The sequence below is a fragment of the Solea senegalensis genome, linkage group LG15 (genome assembly GCF_019176455.1).
Source record: "Solea senegalensis isolate Sse05_10M linkage group LG15, IFAPA_SoseM_1, whole genome shotgun sequence".
NCBI lineage: Eukaryota > Metazoa > Chordata > Actinopteri > Pleuronectiformes > Soleidae > Solea > Solea senegalensis.
Window position 1 is genome coordinate 16,370,729 of NC_058035.1, and position 20,095 is coordinate 16,390,823.

Here is a 20,095-nt window from a genome sequence, read left to right on the forward strand (position 1 = left end):
CTGCTTGCTGCAGTACTGAGCCAGGAAAAGTGACTCACTCCTTTACATAAACCTCTGAATAAAGTTGTTATTACTGCACATTATTATTGGAGTAAAGTTATGATAGAAAAGGGCATTGCAGCAACTCCTGCATCTTGCTGTCTCACAACTGGACACGCTGTCCTTCATCAAGCAACTCCTTATTTGAACCTCTGCACTGTACTAGGATAAGGAAATCATCTTGAGTAGGTGACACTGAGACACAGTGGGTAACTACCAGCCAGTTGCCGCAGTTTCAGTCATGTTCAAAAGCTAGAGGTGCTGATTGGTGGCCAGTACATGTTGAGATACACCTGTGTGTGTGTGTCTTAAATTTCAGAGTTTTGAGGTTTATTGCTCCCCATGTTTTTCATGTAGGCATAGATTAATTAATACATTTTTTAATTTCAATCCAGTTCAATAAAAAGGAAAAAAATATGTATTCCCTGCAAAAATGTGAGATACTAGTTCAGTCATTCTGAATTTGAAAGTAAATATAAATTGCATTGTGAGTGACAGGGTATTATTTGATATAAGATCATCAATCATTTATATCCAATATTCCACTCCATAACATTCACAGGATTCAAAAGGTTGACATTGAGAACTAAAAGAACTTTGTTTTTACAAAGTAAATCATTTTATTATATTATTTAATAATTTTTCTATAAAATGTATGCGTGGATATGCAATTTCATTTTACACGGGACTAAAAAAATATATATCAGTATTTCCGCATTTTTCATCAGGCGCCGTTTCAACGCCTTGTAGTCATCAGAAGGACCCCTCACATCCATCATGGCGGCGACCGTACGGATGTGTAGTGCCCTCCGCATCACATTCGGAGGTGAATTCTTCTTCTTTTTCACGTCTTGCAGCTTAATATAAACATTAACAGAGTATATATCGCTTTGTTTTAACATTATCCATGTTTTCTGTGTGTGACTGGTCGTGGACAATCGGTTAGTTGAGCCGGGCCAGCCTGTCATTGCTGCAGGTTTGCCTGCTACCTGGAAGATGACTTGAAATTTGATTAGTCAGAAACGATGTTTTTGACAAAGTTAATAAAATTAAACTCTCATGTCGTTATATTTTAGAATTTTTACAGCTAAATTGATGATATTCAACGACATGTTGTCTCGTGTACAGGTCTTATGAACCTCACGTGTCTTCGTTGCACTTAAATGTTTATTTCAATATATTTTATAATATGTTACCGTTTAACTGCTGTAATAGTAATAATATTATATGTTACAGCGAGGGGACTTAAGCGGTGGTTTTTATTTCTTTGCTCTTGGTTGTGATAATTACCAGGCAGCCCTGAAATGGTGTATGCAAATGACCAACCAAATTCTATTAAAAATGTATTGAATTTCAACGTCACTCTGCTAATTTAAGACGAATTATATGATGATTTGAGACTGTGCTTTAGTCGGTATACTTTGTTCAATACAACAATATTTTATTTTAGTGTAATCTCAATTTTTATTAATTTAAATATCAAATTAAAGTTTTGCTTTCCTTTTGTTGTTATTTTGTTCCGAGTTTAGATATTTTTCCTTCCACCAACACGTTATATTTTATGCAACATTTATGTAAATAACACATGTATTAATTGTTGTCATTGTATCATTTATGCTGTGCAGCTCCTGCAGTTTTGACACAACTTTCTGTCCTCTGGTGTCTGTCCCTGTCTTTCAGGTGTAGCACCTCTCCGTACCATCGTACCAGCAGCTCAGGTATCCCAGTTTGTGAGTCGAGCCTCAGGTGCCTCTCTCCAAAGGAACCCTGCACTTCCACAGTCCCCTGCCACAGCATGGCAGCAAACTCGCCATGGTAGCTTCTTCAATAAGTGTAAGTCCATGAGAACTTTCTGGGGCTGTTTTACATAATGTGGTTTTGTGGCAACAGTTTGTTACACTTACTGTGAGCTTTATTGTCCATCATCAGTGCCCATGCTAATGCACCAGCAGTAATTCATATGGGTATAATGTACAGGTATCTGAATACATGATGGTTGGGTCATCACTTCACAGCTGCTTGAAACTGCTGTGACGTTTTATACGGGACACACAAACTGGTGACTAGTGACTTGTAAAGCAGTTGTTTTCTGTGTACTGAATCATTAGAATTTGTTAATTAAAAAGATTTGTTCAGTACTTCCTCCATGACCGGAGCACAGACTCTGACACAGTCACTAAAATGAAATACAGCGGCAGGGTCAAGTCACACTAGGACCATACAGTGGAAAAGCGCCAAAAATGCTTCACATCTTAAAACATAGAAAGGAACAATCCCCCACCACACCCACCCATCAGCCCATCCATCATTTAGCAACCATCCCAACAACACGTTACATTCAGATATAAATATGAGTTTGGACACACCTTTTTTCCCCCATTATGTCTTTTGGCATTCTCTTACCTGAAATGGTTTTCAACAGTCTTGAAGAAGTTCCCAGGTTTGGTAAAAACTTGGTTTCAGGCCAGGTGACTGTGGTCATCTGACACTCTTCTTTTTGGTAAGATAGCCCTTAGATAGCCTGGAATGTTTAGGGTAATGTTCCTGTTAAAAACAATTGATGGTCCCTGGCACTGTGTATTGTAGCTGATTTTCCTATTAACAAATGCAGATACATTTTCAATGTAAAATGGATATGTTGCCGTCAAAATCTCTCTCCTCTGTTCTGTCTCTTTCTGCCTCAATCACTGTCTGGCTCTCTCATAATTAAATGTCACATGAATATCCTCACTGTCAAACCATATTTTAAAAACCCTTAAAAAGTATTTTTATGTTTAACTGTCACTGTCTTTGTGCTCCGTAGTTGCTCCATGAGGCCTCAGTAAATTTTTACTTTCACCAAGATTATAGTGGAGTTTATTTTATTGTCCAGTTTTACATTGTGCTATCAGATGGGTCTTAATCTGTGGATATAGTGCAGGCCCTAAACTGGACCTGTGATGCTGTTCATCTACTTTAGGTGCCTGGTCTTTACAAACATTAAGGGTGTTTTTGTATTTTAATTAGGCAACTTAGGCAATCACATGTCAGTTGTTAGACAGTTTTGTTCCTGGCTTATTGGGACAGCTTAGTCATTTTTTCTAAAATTAATTTACAGTTTTGAAAATCAGCTATAAAACAGTATAAAGTTCATATAGAGAGACTGGACAAATTCATTTTCAGAGAGAGAGAGATCAATTAAGGGTTGTAATTATTAATGAATTATAAAGATAAACATAACAAAGTTATTACATTTTTGTGTTTTTGTTGTATACAATGATCACTTTTTGCTGTGCACAAATGAGATCGGTAATGTAGCTGTTTATGTTTTGAAATTAAAAGCTTCATAAATAATTTTCATCTGTAGTTTCTAGGTACTTGAGCTAGGCACTGGAACAGTGTTTTGAATCTTGGTTTGTTTATTTTGTCAAAATTCTGGTTTGTTTCCTACTGTTTCCCTACTGTTATGTTTTGCTTTAATTTCTTCTACAGCTAAGATGTGATTGAGTGGTTGTATTCATGTGTTTATGTAATGTGATTTTGTGATTTTGCTCACAGTGACAGCTGATGAGCTTTGGAGAGGTGTTTTGGCAGAGACGGGTTCTGGAGGGAGAAAGGGCAGAGGGAAGAGAACCAAGCGTAAAATGAAGACAGACTTGAACCGGGGACAAATCCTTGGAGAAGGTGAGACATTACCTGTTTATCTCTCTCTCTTATTCCCTCTCTGTGTCGGACTCTTTTTCATACTTTTCAAATATGAAAATGTCTTTGTTTTTAATAATTGTAAAAATCTGCATGTTAAAATGTCTCCTTTGCTGTTAATTTGCCATTCCCAGTTCATCATAGTGTGCAACGCAAACAAGCTCCTAATGGACACAACACACTGCCATATTTATTTTTTTAGTTCTGATTATTTATCACAACACTCTTCTAGAGAGGAATTCTAGTTATTCTGACTGCCTGTCCTCTATCTCCTGTTTTAATTAGCCTTTTCCAGTCATCATTCTGCCTCAATCTCTCTGTCTCCTCTCCTTTTTTGCTTTCACTTGAAATAAATGTCTCATTTATTGTTCTGAGTTCATTATTCACTTAAGGATTTTAAGACTTATACTGTGGCTTTTGGCAACGAATACTGTGAACGTGAGACTCACATGTAGTAGATAACAGATCAGATTATTTTCTTAATTGCTACTCTTGTTGTCTGTCTACACTGCCGTAGTTCAATTGACATATAAATATTTATTTCCAGGAAAAGCTATATTCAAAAGCACCTGCTTCTACATGTACAAAATAGAACTGTTGCAATGTTCTCCAGCCTCTCTCAAAGTTGTCCGTTTTCTTTTTTTGTGTCTTTGTCCTAAAGGTCAAGGTGGTTTTCTGTGGCCTGGTCTGAACACGCCTGTGGTGAAGGATGGCAATCTGCAGAGCATGGGCCGAAGAGACGAGGCTGAGCAGCAGGAGGTGCAAGCTGAGATGGGTACAGAAACTGCATGCACTGAATAACACACATATGGAATTAGCATAAGTGATGAATAGCATACGAGTATTGTGCCTCGTTTAAACGCACAGAGGTATGCACAGAGAGGGTCTCTCTCACCTTCTCAAAACAATAACAAAAAACCTAGTTTGATGATGTCAGAGAGAAGCGTTCAGCTCACTTCCGTCTCAGTCTTTTTTTCTTGTTTCTTTGTATATCTGAGTGGTCATTTGATCCATAAAATGTCAGACAATGTGTTTTTTTAAACCTTTGAAGTGATAATGTTTTCAAACGTCTTGTGTTATCAAACCAAAATTATTCCGTTTTGATGATTTCTTTGTTATGTGGAGCAAAGAAACCTGAAATATCATAAAAGCTGTTGATTGATTATCAAAATAGTCGATGATTAATTTAGTAATCGAGTAATTGTTTTAGCCCTACTTGCTACTGACGCCTCACTGTAGCTGCTAAATCTCAGTGTTGCCAATCAGCTGTCAACGTATTGTGTGTGTCACAAACACAAGTCCCGTTCACGTTTCAAATTAAAATCATTCTAGGGTTTATTATACCCTGAATCTTCATTTTTCCATCAAGGCTTTTATTTTGAAAACTTTACCTGACCAGCAGATGGGCAGCTTCACACTATCCAGACATTTTATTAAATTCGTAGGAGGATTTAGAGCATTTAAAATGTATCATTTTCAACACAGATGACATCAATAAAGACAACTAATGGTACAGTCTGTTACCTTGAATAAAATAACAGATTTCTGTGGATTTAAAAGTTCTTGAAATTACTCAAAAATCTATATTTACATTATTTTTGCTTCTTGATATTTGAATGCATAAATATTACATATTATATCTTGCCATAAAGCAGGGGCATCTGTAAAAACAGTGATGATACTGAAAATCTTTTTCAAAAGCCTGGTTACTGAGGAGCAAAAGCATCAGCAGTGCTGTCACTTATCTTCTCTCTGATCCAATTTGTTAACAGTAATTACACAGTTAATTTGACAATGACCGATAGCACCGTGGATGTTTATCACGTTGTGATGTGGCCTCCCGGCTCCACTGCTAAATATGATGCCCGGTTCTTACCTGCAGTTCGTCAGAGGGATGAGTGGGATAAGAGGAAGAAGACGAAGCAGAAGAGGGAGAGAGGATGGACAGGAAACTCCATGGGAGGCACCAGCCTGGGACCCCCTGACCGTGGACCCAATGGAGGTAAACTTCACACAGATCTGCTCCTTAAAAAAACAAATTTAACCTTTTTATTTATCCAAGAAAGAATGACTGAGATAAAAAACAACATTTCAAACACACTAAACAAAATATACTACAAACTAAACAGATACATGATGATCTTGATCAATAACTGTATTTAAAATATTTAAAACACGTTTTAAGAGTGTAAGAGTACATTAATGGATCATATATTATATGGCCATGAAACGCAGCAACTAACATTTTTTGTTGTCACTAATATTACAATGAATGCTTTTAATATAGTTGATTTAATTTGAATCTTCAGTCCTAGTTTCTTAAACTCAAGGGTGATGTCTTAAAATATCTTGTTTAACCACATTCAGCTGTTTTTCATTGCAAATGTCAGTTGTATTTAGGCTTTGTGACCATAGGTCCCTGATTTGCAGAAGCATTTGTTCTCAGGCTCAAATTAGTTCAACTATCTGCACATACAAATGCACACACCGAGACAGACTGGTAGCCTATTATCACTGATGAAGTTTAGGATTCAACCAAAGTGTCAAGTGGGACAATGTCCTAATTTAGAAAGACATCTTTTCTCTCTCCTCTCTGGTTTTTCCATGTCACATTTTTTGTCTTCAGATCTCTCTTTCTCTCTCACACACATTTCGTTCTCTCTTTCTCTTTCTGTTCATCTTTCTTTCTGCTTTTGTTTCCGTCATCCTGCCTTTTCCACTCCCATCTTTTCTGTAGTTAGTATAAATTATTTGTCGTGTCTCCAATGTCAATGCTGTCATTCTTGTCAGTATGTGGAACTGGGGCACTGGGAGTACTATCCCTTTATGACTTTAACATTTCAAGGTGTCAGGAAATCCAAGCTTTGTGTAACAGGAGGGTTTGCATTAGCACTGAAGTCCATAAAGGTCCATAAAGATTCATCCCCTGTCTAGTCAACTGCTCATTACAAAGTGAAGAATGCTGCTCCTTCATTCCAGCGGCTCTACTGATGGAGCTTTCAGCCTCCTGTTCCCAGCATACCACATATTCAGATTTTGGTCTATCTGACAGACTTTGACCTCCAAATTCTGATAGATGACAGATTAGGCTCTGTAGTGCATCCCTTGCTTCCTTCACATTCTCCTTAGTTTCCTTTTCTCTGGATTTTTCCTCTCTCTTGTCGTCCGTGCTTATGCACTGTCTCCAACACTGTGAAATACACAATAACGCTCGTCCCCAAACATCTTCAAACACTTTTTCACCACAGACACATCATCTGTCATTCACATACACACAAATACACACAGGGCCCACTGAATGTAACATGCAGAAGGCTGAAACTGCATTGCATGTCACTCATCGGGTTGAATTTCTTTCAGATGGTGAGATGGTATGTCCCATCTGGCTTGTGTGTATGTGCCTGTGTGTGCGTGCATGTTTCCTCCTCTGAGCCTTTTAAGTCAGCTCTCCTTTGTTTGTTGTTAATTGTTGAACAGGCTTGTGTCGGGGAAATAAAATCCTTCCGAGGTCACTGACGGTGAAAAGTGTCAATGCTAATGCAAGGGCTTCTGGGTATTGTTACACTAGCAGGAGCCATATTTAGTCTGTTTACAATATTGTAAGTACATGTGTGCCTGAGCCCAAATGTCTTTGTGAGTATAAGATTGTTTTACTCACTTCTGTACATGATTTTTTTTCTCCTCAGAAACCTACGAGGATTTTGATTCACGTGTCATTGAGGTAAGTGTTCACGGACACACGTGACTCCCATTTATTCCCAAACGTGTTTGAAGATGCATGAAAGGGATATTAATTTAATCTGATCAGCTATGTTAAATGTTGCTTTATGTCTTGTGGAGCTGTAACTTGTATTATTCTGCTACTAATCTGTCATATTAACTTTAGGGATCATGTTGAGACATAAATATTTTATATTGCAACAGTAATGATTTAAAGACACTGTTTTGTTTATTTGGATCTCATATTATACTTATCATACGTTTCATTATGCCCGTTCTAGGGCTGTCAAAATCAAATTACTCCAAAATGACGTTCGAATATTCCCTCTAAAAAAAAAACCCCCATATGTTCGAACCATTCGAATATCTATCTTTGCACATTATGTCAAAAACAATACAAGGAGACATAACTATTTGTATAGGTATTTTTATTTCAGGGTTACCATTCCTAAAACATACCTACACGTTACAAAACAAGTAAATGACCTGATGGCCTATACCGTAACACTTTTAAGACCGTAAACCTCCCCCTCCCCCTCTATGCGCAATGCTCCCTCACCAGGGGTTGTTGGTGGGACCCGAGAGACGGGGTCCCTCTGCCCCCGGCGCGACTGTTGGGGGCAGACTTCCAACCACTTCGCGTCGCCAGCGTGGGGAGCAGCCCGCATAAATCAGGCGCCAGGGGTCTGCGGCGATGTCGCCAACCCACTCGACCCGTCTTGAAACACGGACCAAGGAGTCTAACGCGCGCACGAGTTAGAGGGCACATACAAGAAATCCCGCGGCGCAATGAAAATGAATATGAATTAATATTCAATCGAATATTAATTTTCACAATCGGATCTCCGTTTTTATTAAATATCCAAATATATGTTTGAATTTAGAATATTCGTTGACAGATCTAGCCTCGACACCTGGGGACAGTCAATGTCAGCTGTGTTTTTAAATCTGTCTCATTCTTGTAAACACAATATCAACACATCAACAATAGACCTGTCTGTCATAGTCATACTCGCCATTGTGAGGCCCCATCTTGTGGCCTGTGGAGCCTGTTAAGATCCATATAGATATAAAAGTCACAGTTACACAGACGGTAGGAGTGAGTCAGGATAATTGTTTTTCACCACTTTCCTCTGGATAAATTAGACTATACTGAGTAATTATGCTAAAAGCCTTCAAGGGGGGAACTGTTTTCAAGAAACTCAAAATGGTGGAAAATGCAGCATGGCGTGTACACATCGATGGTGATTGAGGCAAATGTGCTGAGCAAGGATTACTTCTGTCGAGAACTAAATTTCAGTTGCTGCCGGCCAAATGTGTCGTTTTAAAAAGGTCAGAGTTGCATGAGTGTTTATAGCAACAGCCCAGAGCTTGTTAAACCTGAAAGAAAATTAGCATGAATAATAAGATTTTACCTCTGGAATTAGTGATGGTAAGTTCTGTTTTGAAGGACAGAGAACTCATATGCCAAGAAGTTGAACCAGGAACTCCTGTGTATATGTATGCATGTGCTTTGTGTACTGGTTCATTTTCATTCTTTCTGTCATGGTGTATTTTACCTTATTTCAATTACCTTAGTAATGGGAATAATGCTGTAATACACACACAGTTTTGAACAGCTATTCTTCTTCGGACACTTCATTGACTTCCATTCATTCGGACAGCCTAGCAAGCTTATTCCCAACCTTAACCATAACCAGTTAATGCCTAACACTAACCTAACCACAATTCAAATCTTAACTCTAAACTTAATTAGTTCCACATAAATGAGGTTCTGCCTCATCTGTGTATCTGTGTATGTAAAACTATATGTTTTACATACACATGTGTTCCATATAGATAGTATATTTGAGTCACATTGATGGTATACCCAGCCCTAACAATGGCGTCACTGGTATTAGGTTCTCCATCAACACTGGATAATGCTTTTTTTGTGCTATTTCCCTCTATAAATATACCCTGTTTGTGTGCGCATTTGTGTGTGTGTGTGTGTGTGGGGTTATCTATGTGTGAATGTGTGTCTGTGTAGGCGATCTTGTGTGTTTAACTGCATGTGTGTTTGCCTCTATAAATTCAGGCCTAATGAAATGAAAAAGGCTTACTGGAATAAAAAGGCTCGTCTCCCAAGGACGATGATGCAGACACACCATTAGTGAACACATCCAATAGAGGCAGGGGTGTGTGATGAGAGTGAGTGAGAGAGGTGGAGGATAAGTTTTTAGAGTGAGTCAGGAAGTGTGGACAACATAATTAAATCAATGATATCGATAGATCATATAAAACAGTGAACAACCGTGTATAATGTATGTGCTACTGGAGTATTTTGTGTATTTTCTCAAAAGAATCGATACCCATGTTTTAGCATCATTACTTATTTTGAGCCGTTTGCTTTATTAGGGGGCCACACTATTAAAATGTTCTCTAAACTCAGGCTGTGGTAATGGGCCTTTTGCACAGCAACCATTACGTTTAAGCAGGTTAATAATGCTAATCACACTAAGAATGGCTCTTCCGTGTTCACTTCATGCAAGTCAGGAGAGTGTGACAGTTAATCAGCATGCACCTGGAAACTGAAGAAGCTAAATGGAGAAATGGCTGTTGTTGAAAGTGGCCATTACCAATAATAACCTAATTATTTAAATCATTTGGCTTGACTGACTCATCGATCAGTACCAACAAGCTACAAGCTGATCATAAGTAATGGCAGCAGCAAATTGTCAAACTATTGAAATATAGAAACCAGAATTTAGAGATGTAGGTCAGTATTTCAGACTCGGAGCAGAGTTTTGTTGGTGGTTGTATAAAGCAGACATGCTATTAAATAAACACTTTTATATGAACAATCAAATCAAATAAACCTTACAGAGAAAAGAAAAACCCACCAGTTCATAAAATGAGTAAGCATGTAGTGTCAGTGGAGAGAACAATGAATTCCCTTTATCGCAGAAAGAAATCTCTGGCACAACCAGACTCAGAGCTGTGTAGCCACCTGCTGGTTTGGGTGAATGGGTTTAATGGCTGTTTGTTGAAGTAAATCACATATAAATGTCCTCCTTCGGGCTAGTCTCGTCACTTTCATCAGGGTCATCTCTGCAATCTGGGAGTTGATAAGCTCTACCTGCCCAGCAGTGACCAACTTGTTAACATTGTGGAGAGTCGAGTCACTTATTAATCTGATCAGGATTTTGTTGCCGTAAAAATAGAGCTAATTAGAAAGTGAATATTGAACTTGCATTGTCACGTGTCTACTGGATTTGTAATAAAAGAGATAATGACAGTGAAGATAATGGGTTTGGGTAGAATTGAGTACAGAACAATTAAAAACATACACATTGATGTTAAATGTAATCCAGTGTAGTGTAGTGCCTAACTTCCATCGAGTAAAATCCCATGTTTATGGAACGGTCGCTGAACGATGTGCAGTCACTTGGAACTTAGAGATAAACATGCGAGTGAGGGATGGCGGAGAGTTGAGGTAACGGTCGGGAAAAGAAAAAGAAGTTGGGGCGACAGAGGGAAAAGTGATGTTCACAGCCTCTCACTCAGTACAGCTGTCCCTCCCTGAGCCCAACAACCTTGAAAAGTTTGCTAAGCGTAGACGATCTCTGGGCCGGATGATAGCAACTTTGCAAGAACTTAAAATTGGATTAAAGGTTGAGAGGTGGAGCTTTCTACCACCTAATAGCAGGTGACATTCTCATATAGATGATTAAAGCTTAGATCTCTCGACCCATTGAGTACCCATAACACTCCGTTGATAATTGTCACTCAACAAAACGAGTCGTGAATCACCCATGATTGACTTCATTTACAGCCACATCCTCCTCCTGTATACTCCCATATGTATGTATGTGTGTATATGTGTATATATATATATATATATATATATATATATATATATATATATATATATATATATATATACACATATATGTATGTATGTATGTATATATATGTTGAATTTTGATGTTTGTTGTTACTCTGACCCTAATCCTAGTGCAGTGGCCCCTGCAGATACATTTTAAACTCTTTATTGAAGTGTGTGTTGCATAAGAGAGACGCTCAAGGCGGATCTTGACTTTGAAGTTCCCTGAGTTGAAACTCTCAACACTGCTCTGCCACTCTCTGGCATGGGATGAAAGCATCGAGGTGAGACTGCTGGTGGTCCTCGAAGCCACCTCTTTAAAAACAGGGTGATAGCTGTGAACAGAGTTGGGACATGGTTGGCACTCGTGCATCCATTTTCTTGAGGAGTTGTCCTTTTTGTTGACAGAATGAGACGTTTTTATGTTTTGACTACTTGTTTCAGGGGTTTTGCAGAAAGTCTGTGGCCCAAGTTTCATGCATTTTCCTTAACAGTTTGTTGAAAGAGTTACTCAATGATAATCGATTAACTGTTAACAATAAACTATAAAATCTTGTTGGTTTCAATTTTAAACACTGTATATAATCAGCTAAATTTGCTTACACTTACTCATTATGATTCCTAGTTCTGGTTTGATCAGAAAGAGTATAGTTCCTTTGCTCCATATAGCGTTAACCATACCTTTTGTTATTATTAAAGAGTGGATATATTAGGAAGAGATATAGCTGGAAACTGCATGTGGATCTAGTCCAGGGATACTTCTCATGTTTTTGATTATTTATTCTTCTAATTGTGTCACCAGAATGTGAAAAGCCTTGCTCTATTTTCAGTTTCTCTCATGTTCACACTTAAGTCATTTCTGCTTTTCTCTCACACTTTCTCTTTGCTTTTCTCAGCTTTTTCCCCCCCTCGCTTTTCTTTTGTTTGTCCTAGTTACTTGTCTTTCTTTGCCACGCACATAAATAATGTAACATTTCCAAACTAATTAAAACCATATTTACTTTTAAAAATAATTTTGAGGATGTTTGATGGTGAATGAATTGTTACATTTTCATCTCGTCACCTTATTAAATCACTTTTGGATTTAGGCTGTTTCTTAACAACGAACCTGTCTTTTGCAAAGTTACTTTTGGGAGCAGTTTCTTCACCTTATCAAGGCACCACATACAGTCCCTTGGGCTCGTATTCTGCCCAGTACAACACAGTGTCCATTCTTCATCGTATATTTACTCTCTTTCACACAAACACACACATGCAGTTTTTTTCTGTGTCTTCTCTATCCACCAGCATCACCATGCTTCTCATATTTAATGCAATAAGAAACAAATAACACTCTTTATCTTTCCTGTCTTCTCCTCCTCTACCTCTCCCAGCTACGCTTATTTTCATTCACCCTTCAATCCTCTTCCCCACCATCCCTTAATTCACCTTCTCTCTTCTTTACATAACTCTCTACATCTCTCATCTCTGACCCGCCCTCTTCTTCTTCTTCTTGACATCTGCTTCTGTATCTTTGCACCTTCATGTTTTTTTTCTCTCCTTTCTTTGGGGTTTTTACCTCCTCGCACCCTCCCTCTCCTCTCTGTAGTGTATCAATGCTGCCCCCTAGTGTTTTGAAAATGGTATTGCTCGTAGATCACTTCAGACGAGATGCCAAATGTGTGATATATGACCGTTTTACTCTCGGATCAATGGGAGTTGATCTCCACTGAGATACACACCAAGATAGGCCTTAACAACTCAATGTAGTGTTTACAAACACGTTATCAGCTGTGTTCACAAAACCAGACTTCTGGCTCCCAAGTGACCAAAACGGTGTAATAATACAGAATAATGACCCTTTTCTACTATGGTCCTGAGACTCGCCACGGCACAGCATGCTTTAGGTTGGTTTTCCACTACAAAAATAGTACCTACTCAACGTGAGTGTTGCATGAAACTGCCGTTACTTTGTTTTCAGTGTAACTGAATCATTAGAATCAGTTAATTAAAAAGGTTTGTTCAGTACTTCTTCCGTGACTGGAGCACAGACTCCGTCTGACACAGTCACTGGACTGAAATAGAGCGTCAGGGTTTGTGACGCCGCTCGCGATCAGCAGTGCTGTCGCTAAATACACGAGACTTCTTTGTTAAATATTGAGATTTTAGACATTCCCCTGATAATTGTTGAGATGAACCCACGTTTCTAGGATTGTTGAGTCTTTTTAAGTGATCTACAGTTTGGCATTGTTCGGCTTGATTCGACTTAATGTGTTGGTCAAATAATCCAATATGAATACATACAACCTCATTCAGTGTTTTTCTGTCAAATGGCACCACTGGTTAGAAAGTAAACAGTAAAATATACATAACAATACATTTAGTTGTACTTTATAAACTACTTCTGATTTAAAAAAAAAGAAAATCCATTACATTAGTTTCTTCTATTAGAGACATCTTATGGTGAGACTTTAGATTGTAACCAATGAAAGTGGACACCACTCCCATTTCCAAGTACGTCAGGGGCGTATGGTGGCCTTCACATACAAGAGTGCAATAAATGAAAGAATCCTCCTGTGTGAGGCAGATTCATTCATTCACACAAAATGCACACTCTTGCTGGGGTGTCATTACAGCAGTGTTTATCCCAGGGCAGTGTTCCCTGAGGACCAGGGATGGGAAACACAGCATTACATTTAAAAAAAGGTGTTTTATCCACTTATGCACTCAGCCATTATCCACTTATGCACATATGTGTGTATGTTAAATTTCTGTCTATGACTCCTCTTAAAAGTTGCAGATTAAAACCTGAAGTTTCAGCTGTACATGTCTTGGTTGAATTCACCTCTGTCTTTATTTAGAACAACAACAACCTCACAACAGTATCTTAAATATTCATATTGATGTTTGGGCTGTGTTCAAGTGTTGTTCAATGTGATGTTTTGTAGGTGAAGGCTGTGTTTAACATGACGGCCAAAGAGGGAAGAAAGAGGTCGATTAGCTGTCTGGTTGCAGTGGGAAATGGCAAAGGAGCTGCAGGTTTGAATCCCCTTGAAAACGTATCATAAATCACAACTTACACGCTATGACCTATCTTCAAAAATCACATATGACAAAAATCAAGTAATTTATACATTTTTAAGATTAAAAAAGTTTGGATATGTAAAACTAGGCTCGAAAATGTATTTTAATCTATTGTTTTTGAACACATGGGGCTGAACAAAAGTCACAAAACAATGTTTTTTACTTTTGTAAAAAGCTGAACACTAACTTCATTTTCTGTTGATTCAGGGGAGTGAAGTGGTTTTGACACATTGACATTTTTCAGGAGTGAGCAGCAAAATAAAAGAATCTGCTCAGGAAATCTTTACATATTCCAGAGGCGCACCTGCCTCAGTGTGTCTCATTACAGAATCTGTCAATGCTTCTTTATTTAAAATGTGGTCAGTGACACCAATGTATCATTAAAATCTATTGATTGTTTTATTTATAACAACAACTGTGCTCTGCTGACTTGCTGTTTTAAACTTCTTCTTCTCCTTCTCACCAGGCTACGCTTTGGGTAAAGCAGCAGATCGAAATGCAGCTCTGAGGAAGGTAAGACTTTTTTATTGTTACTCCGAGCGAACATTTACTCCAAACTCTCACTTAAGTATTTAGGATCATCTATGTATTTATTAACTTCCCAAATGTTAACCTGAGTTTGATTCTGTCCAGGGAAATCACATAATAAAGCTGATAAATTATTCCATGGTAACTTTTTTAGCATAATGTTAATGTAGCGATCTGAGACCGCACCTCCTCTGGATTTTGGAGAAATCTGGACAGTAAAACGGAGAGTTTAGCCAAACACGGGACAGTTCAGAGAAAGGAGGAGCAGTCCTGTTGGCTGTTTTAATTAGCAGATGCGTAGACATGTCTCTTATGTGGCAAAGCTTTTACTCAAACAACTGTCTACACTGCAATGCAACCTAAAGGAAACGCAGTCTAAAAGAGAGTGAGACAAAAAATGCAATAAAGCACATGTCAATATGGGCGGAGCATTTCAGAGATGGAGAGGTTGCCTCTGGTCTTCTGTGGTATATGAAAGGTCTGTGTCAGTCTGAGAAATAGAGATCCTGTCTCCCAAAACGTCAGCACTTGTACTTTCCACTTCTGAGTGTCCACAGGGGTCCGTGGGATGTCCATTTTGTCATCCGTCCACTTCCGTGGTGGTCCATGTGGACGCATTTGACATATATCACATGCTTCACTATGCACAGACTGTAAAAATGTAAATAAAAATCAGCAAAAACATTTTAGCCGAGTCATGTTTGAGCTGTTTGTTTCTTCTTCTACAAATGTATTGTTAACAGCTTCATTGTTCATAAGTGGACTGTATCGGATCAGTATCGGGATTGGACACAAAAAAGTGGTATCGCCCCATGCCTAATGTGGACACACACAAGCAAGTGTTCATGGTTGGTAACCATGAACACTTGCTTGATGGTAAATTAAAAGAAAGTATTACCAAGTCCTTAGACCATGGATCATCAACTAGTTCTCTCAGTGTGCTGCTTACAGCCAGTGAGGGACAAGCAGCAGCAATGACGACTGCATGCAGAATGACTTTGTTGGTTTTATTCATTCATTCATTTATGGAAAGCACCCTTTTAAATACATGTTAAACTTGAATACTGCCATCGGCCAGTGAAGTAACAAAGTAACAAACAAGGTTGATTTTACTTTGTTTATATTAAAAAACGAGGACAAACTTGCCTCATTTGCACTCCTTTAACATGTATTGTCTTATTTTCACATATCCGTGCTTCACAATTGTTTTTGTTTCAATGTCTCAAAAACAAGCTTCAAACCAACAGACATCTGAGTAAAAAAAAATGGAGAAAATGCCTTAAATTTTGTAAGAAGATTACAGTATCTTTTCTTAAGTAATAGCAATGTGTGTCAATTAATCATATGTTTTTTAATTTGTCAACAGCTACAGAAACCACTTACTCTAATAACAGTGTTAACTCTCAGTCCTCTCTTCTCTCTCTCTCTCTCTCGCTCTCTCTCTGTCTGTCTGTCTGTCTGTCTGTCTGTGTGCATCTTTCATGTCACTGCAGGCCAAGAACAGAGCAATCCACTACTTGTACTATATAGATCGATACCAGGACCACACCAGTAAGTATATTGTGTGAGTCTTCTTCTTTAATGATCAGTCTCACTTTCTTGTCTTATAGAGGAACAGCTGATATTTATTGAAGATAATCAGTAATTTGTTGTAGAATAATCAGTGAGAAAAAGAAAATGCAGCATTATACACGGTTCGAGTTGAGCCTGAATCTCCTGCAGCCTTGGCAATTGTTCCTCTCTCTCTGTGTGTTGGAGTTTTACTGAATTTGTGTATAACATTTAGTTTTGCATTTTAAACTTCCTCACCCAGCAGGAGGTTTGCTCCAAGCACTAAATTCCCCACCTCCATCTCCTCCTTATGTAACTTCTTTTGTTGCAGCAGTATGGCACATTTAAATATTCAGTGTTTTTCAGTCGAGACTGGCTGTTGAGAGGGAGCGGGGACAGCACTCAGCGAGATGTGACAGCAGAACAAAATTATAACCTGAAGGATTTTAGTAGCACCTTGCTCCCACTCACAGACTGTCTGCATAATTAGCCCCAGCGGCTGCAGTGAGCAGGATATGCTGCTGTGTGTGTGTGTGTGTGTGTAGAGGGACACCTGGTGGTCAGGTTTTGTTCCTTCTTTTTTCCCTCCTCCACATTCGTTGAGTGTAATCAAAGTTGTTTTTCTTTCCAACAGTTTATCATGACATTGAGTCCAAGTACATGAAGACAACGCTGCGCATGAAGAAGCAAAGCGAAGGTGCGTCGTCATCTTTGTCCACCCTTAATGTCCAGCCACGGTGATTACAACAGTGTGTGTCTGCCTCTCTGCAGGTTATGGTCTGCGCTGCCACAGAGCCGTCATCACTCTGTGCAAGCTGATCGGCATCAAGGACATGTACTGCAAAGTAGAGGGATCGATCAATTACCTCAGCATCACCAGGGCTCTCTTCAGTGGATTGGCCAAACAGGTGAGACAGGGATGGACTAAAAACAAGGAGGCCGTGAATCTCCACTCACAGCAACAACACGGTGTAATGCCAGGTTTACAGGAGTACAGCGTCTTAATCTTGTATTTATGGGAAATCCATGCAATGTTGTCAGTTGGGGTTGCAGTAACCATTTCAAATACATACATATTACATATTTTATATATCTATATACATCACATTTAAGATGGAGTGACTCATTAATCTGTGACAATGCTGACTATTTTTAGTGGTTCAGCTTTTCTAGCCTTTACGGCATCAGGGATCCATGATATATAGAGCTGATAAGTGTCAAGTGACACCACTCAGCCACTTGTGTCAGGGACTGAGACTGAGACGGTCACTGCAGGGAGAGATGAAGGAAGGAAGGAGGGAAGGAAGGAAGGACGGAAGAATAAACTGAGAATCGGAGAAATCATTTCACATTGTGTGATCTGAAAATTGAAATGTAGACACCGGTTGTTTTTTTGTTGTTGTTTTTTTAAGAAAGAAAACTAGAAGAAAAGGGTCACCTTTGAATGAGTTTGATTTACAAACTTATTTTCCCTTTTTGAGTTCATAAAATTGAGCACTGTAGTTGAAGATTCAATTTGCATGCATCTAAAGAGCTTCCTCTTTAAATGTCAATGTGAGCCATACACTTTAATAACAGTGTATATTTGTAATCTTTTCAACTGAAAGATGGTGTATCACCTCCTCGTAGGGCTGAACAAATTTGAATAACTATCCAATTGTGATTATTGTGACTCAAATTGCTATTGTGATATGATTCACAGTATAAGAGAGAACGGTACATTTAACATGATTATTCTCAAAATATTTAAAATGATTACTGTGTGATATTTTTGCAGATCTTGTGGGAAACAAAGATGTTTTCTTCACTGTAGAATATGACGTACATAATATTAATCTAAGGTCGTTTGGTTGTGTTTACCCACAATGCCCTGCGTTGGTTCACTTGAAGTGAACCGAGACCTACATTTTTAGGCGGGGCCAGAGTTTGAACCGGACTTTCCGAGCAAACAAACCGGGGTTCAATTATGAAGGGCTGCTATGAATGCACCTTAAAATTCAAGAAATACTGCACCTCCATATTGCAGTTTTGATCAAATTCCGATGAATTGTTCAGCTCTACCTCCCCGTGTAGCAGAGGCACACATGTTTGTGTAGTCGAGCTACAACCGTGAGACTCACTGAGCGACCTGGCTCTTCTTCCTCGCTTCTCATTACTTTTCCTTTCTTCACCGACCTCTGCCACTTCCTCTGCCGTCTTATAGGTAACACACCAGTCTCTGGCTGACAAGAAGAAGCTCCACGTCGTTGAGTATCAGTCACAGCGAGGCCCCCTCCCCATACTCGCAGCGAGTCCTAAAGATGGGGCACGACCCGACCCGGAGCCAGAGGACGAGATTCCCGACACTCCGCTGCACTGGGATGACGTTCGAGCTGCGCAGGGAAGCAAACGCTCCGTCTGGGCGGGAGTCAAACGCACCGTCTGGTAGGACAGGAGTGTGCTGCTGATGACTGATCAGACAACACTGGACAGAGAAAGGCCAGAGGAGTCTGATAGGTCTAATTTTGGCATCATGGACTCAAGTTGCATCTTTTTCTTACTTAAAAAAACTTTATCCGGCACACCTCACAAAGGTAATATTAAGACTCGTTCAAGTATGAAAGTCCTAGATATCAGTGTTTCCTTTACAAATTCAATATGAATAAAATATAAACCTTGAAAAACATTTTACCTTTCTGTTACCAAAGCGTTGAATAATCGTGTTATATCTTAGAAGTCTGACAGGAGACGGGCCTCGTGCTACTGTCACAACAGAGGGGACAAGTTAACAGGGCTAAATTATTTAACAAGCACAGTGTCTGCTTGAAAAGTGGCACGAGAGTCAGAAGAACACAATTCATCTTCTGGGAAACACAAATGTCTGTGAATAAATACGTTTTATTTGTATATCCCAAATTCACAAATCCCTGTAAATCACCTGAAGGTTGATGGTGAAGAATTTGTAGAAACTGTCTTTATCATTATCTGTCATTATATGTAGCAACATCCTGTGTAAGAAAGGACTCGAGAAAAAAATCTAACGTACATATTCACACGCATCATATTCAGCCTATTGAGGCAAATACATGATACTTGATTTCTTGAGTTTCCCTTTGGAATATCAGAGACAAATGCTTGATTTGAATCATTTCAAAGTGATTTTGACTTTGAATTTTGATCTCCAATCTGGCATGGGTTTCAAATGTACTGGGCCTGATACTGGCAGTTTGAGCCTCACTCAGTCATTTTCTTATTTTCTGGAGGTCGTACATCGTGTCAGAACAGAAGTTTCGTGGCGTAACATCAGCGCAGTAATAGTCAGAGGCAGCGTTCACTGTAAACGTTTCTGTATCATTAAAAATGAATCTGAAACTGTTATTTTAAAGGTCCATTATTGATTGAAGTTTTATTGGAAAAAGGTGAACATACTAGCCACGCGTATGTTTGTATAAGCGTATCATCACTTCATAGCTTTACAATATGTTCTTAATGTGCAAGGGCCTTGCTTTACAGGGGCCGCCATCTTGTGCAGCCAGAACGGACATGCATTTTGAAAAGGACGCAAATGATGGCGAATGACTCCGCCTCGAAGGACGTCCATAACTCTAAAGGCCCTGGTAAATCAACGTGCATCATAGGTGCAGTATTAAGCCCCGCTTTCAGTTAGCT

At 38.9% G+C, this 20,095-nt stretch overlaps 1 protein-coding gene across 1 annotated transcript; it reads left to right on the forward strand.

The window, feature by feature from the left end:
• Positions 1–784: 784 nt before the first annotated feature.
• mrps5 (mitochondrial ribosomal protein S5) lies at positions 785–19,804 on the forward strand. Its single transcript, XM_044045728.1, has 12 exons — positions 785–865; positions 1,720–1,872; positions 3,577–3,702; positions 4,382–4,495; positions 5,603–5,722; positions 7,407–7,441; positions 14,233–14,323; positions 14,835–14,881; positions 16,390–16,447; positions 17,082–17,144; positions 17,219–17,355; positions 18,651–19,804. Exons 1-12 carry the CDS (start codon positions 817–819, stop codon positions 18,873–18,875), a joined length of 1,218 nt encoding a protein of 405 aa, XP_043901663.1. The 5' UTR covers positions 785–816; the 3' UTR covers positions 18,876–19,804.
• The last annotated feature ends 291 nt before the right edge of the window (positions 19,805–20,095 follow it).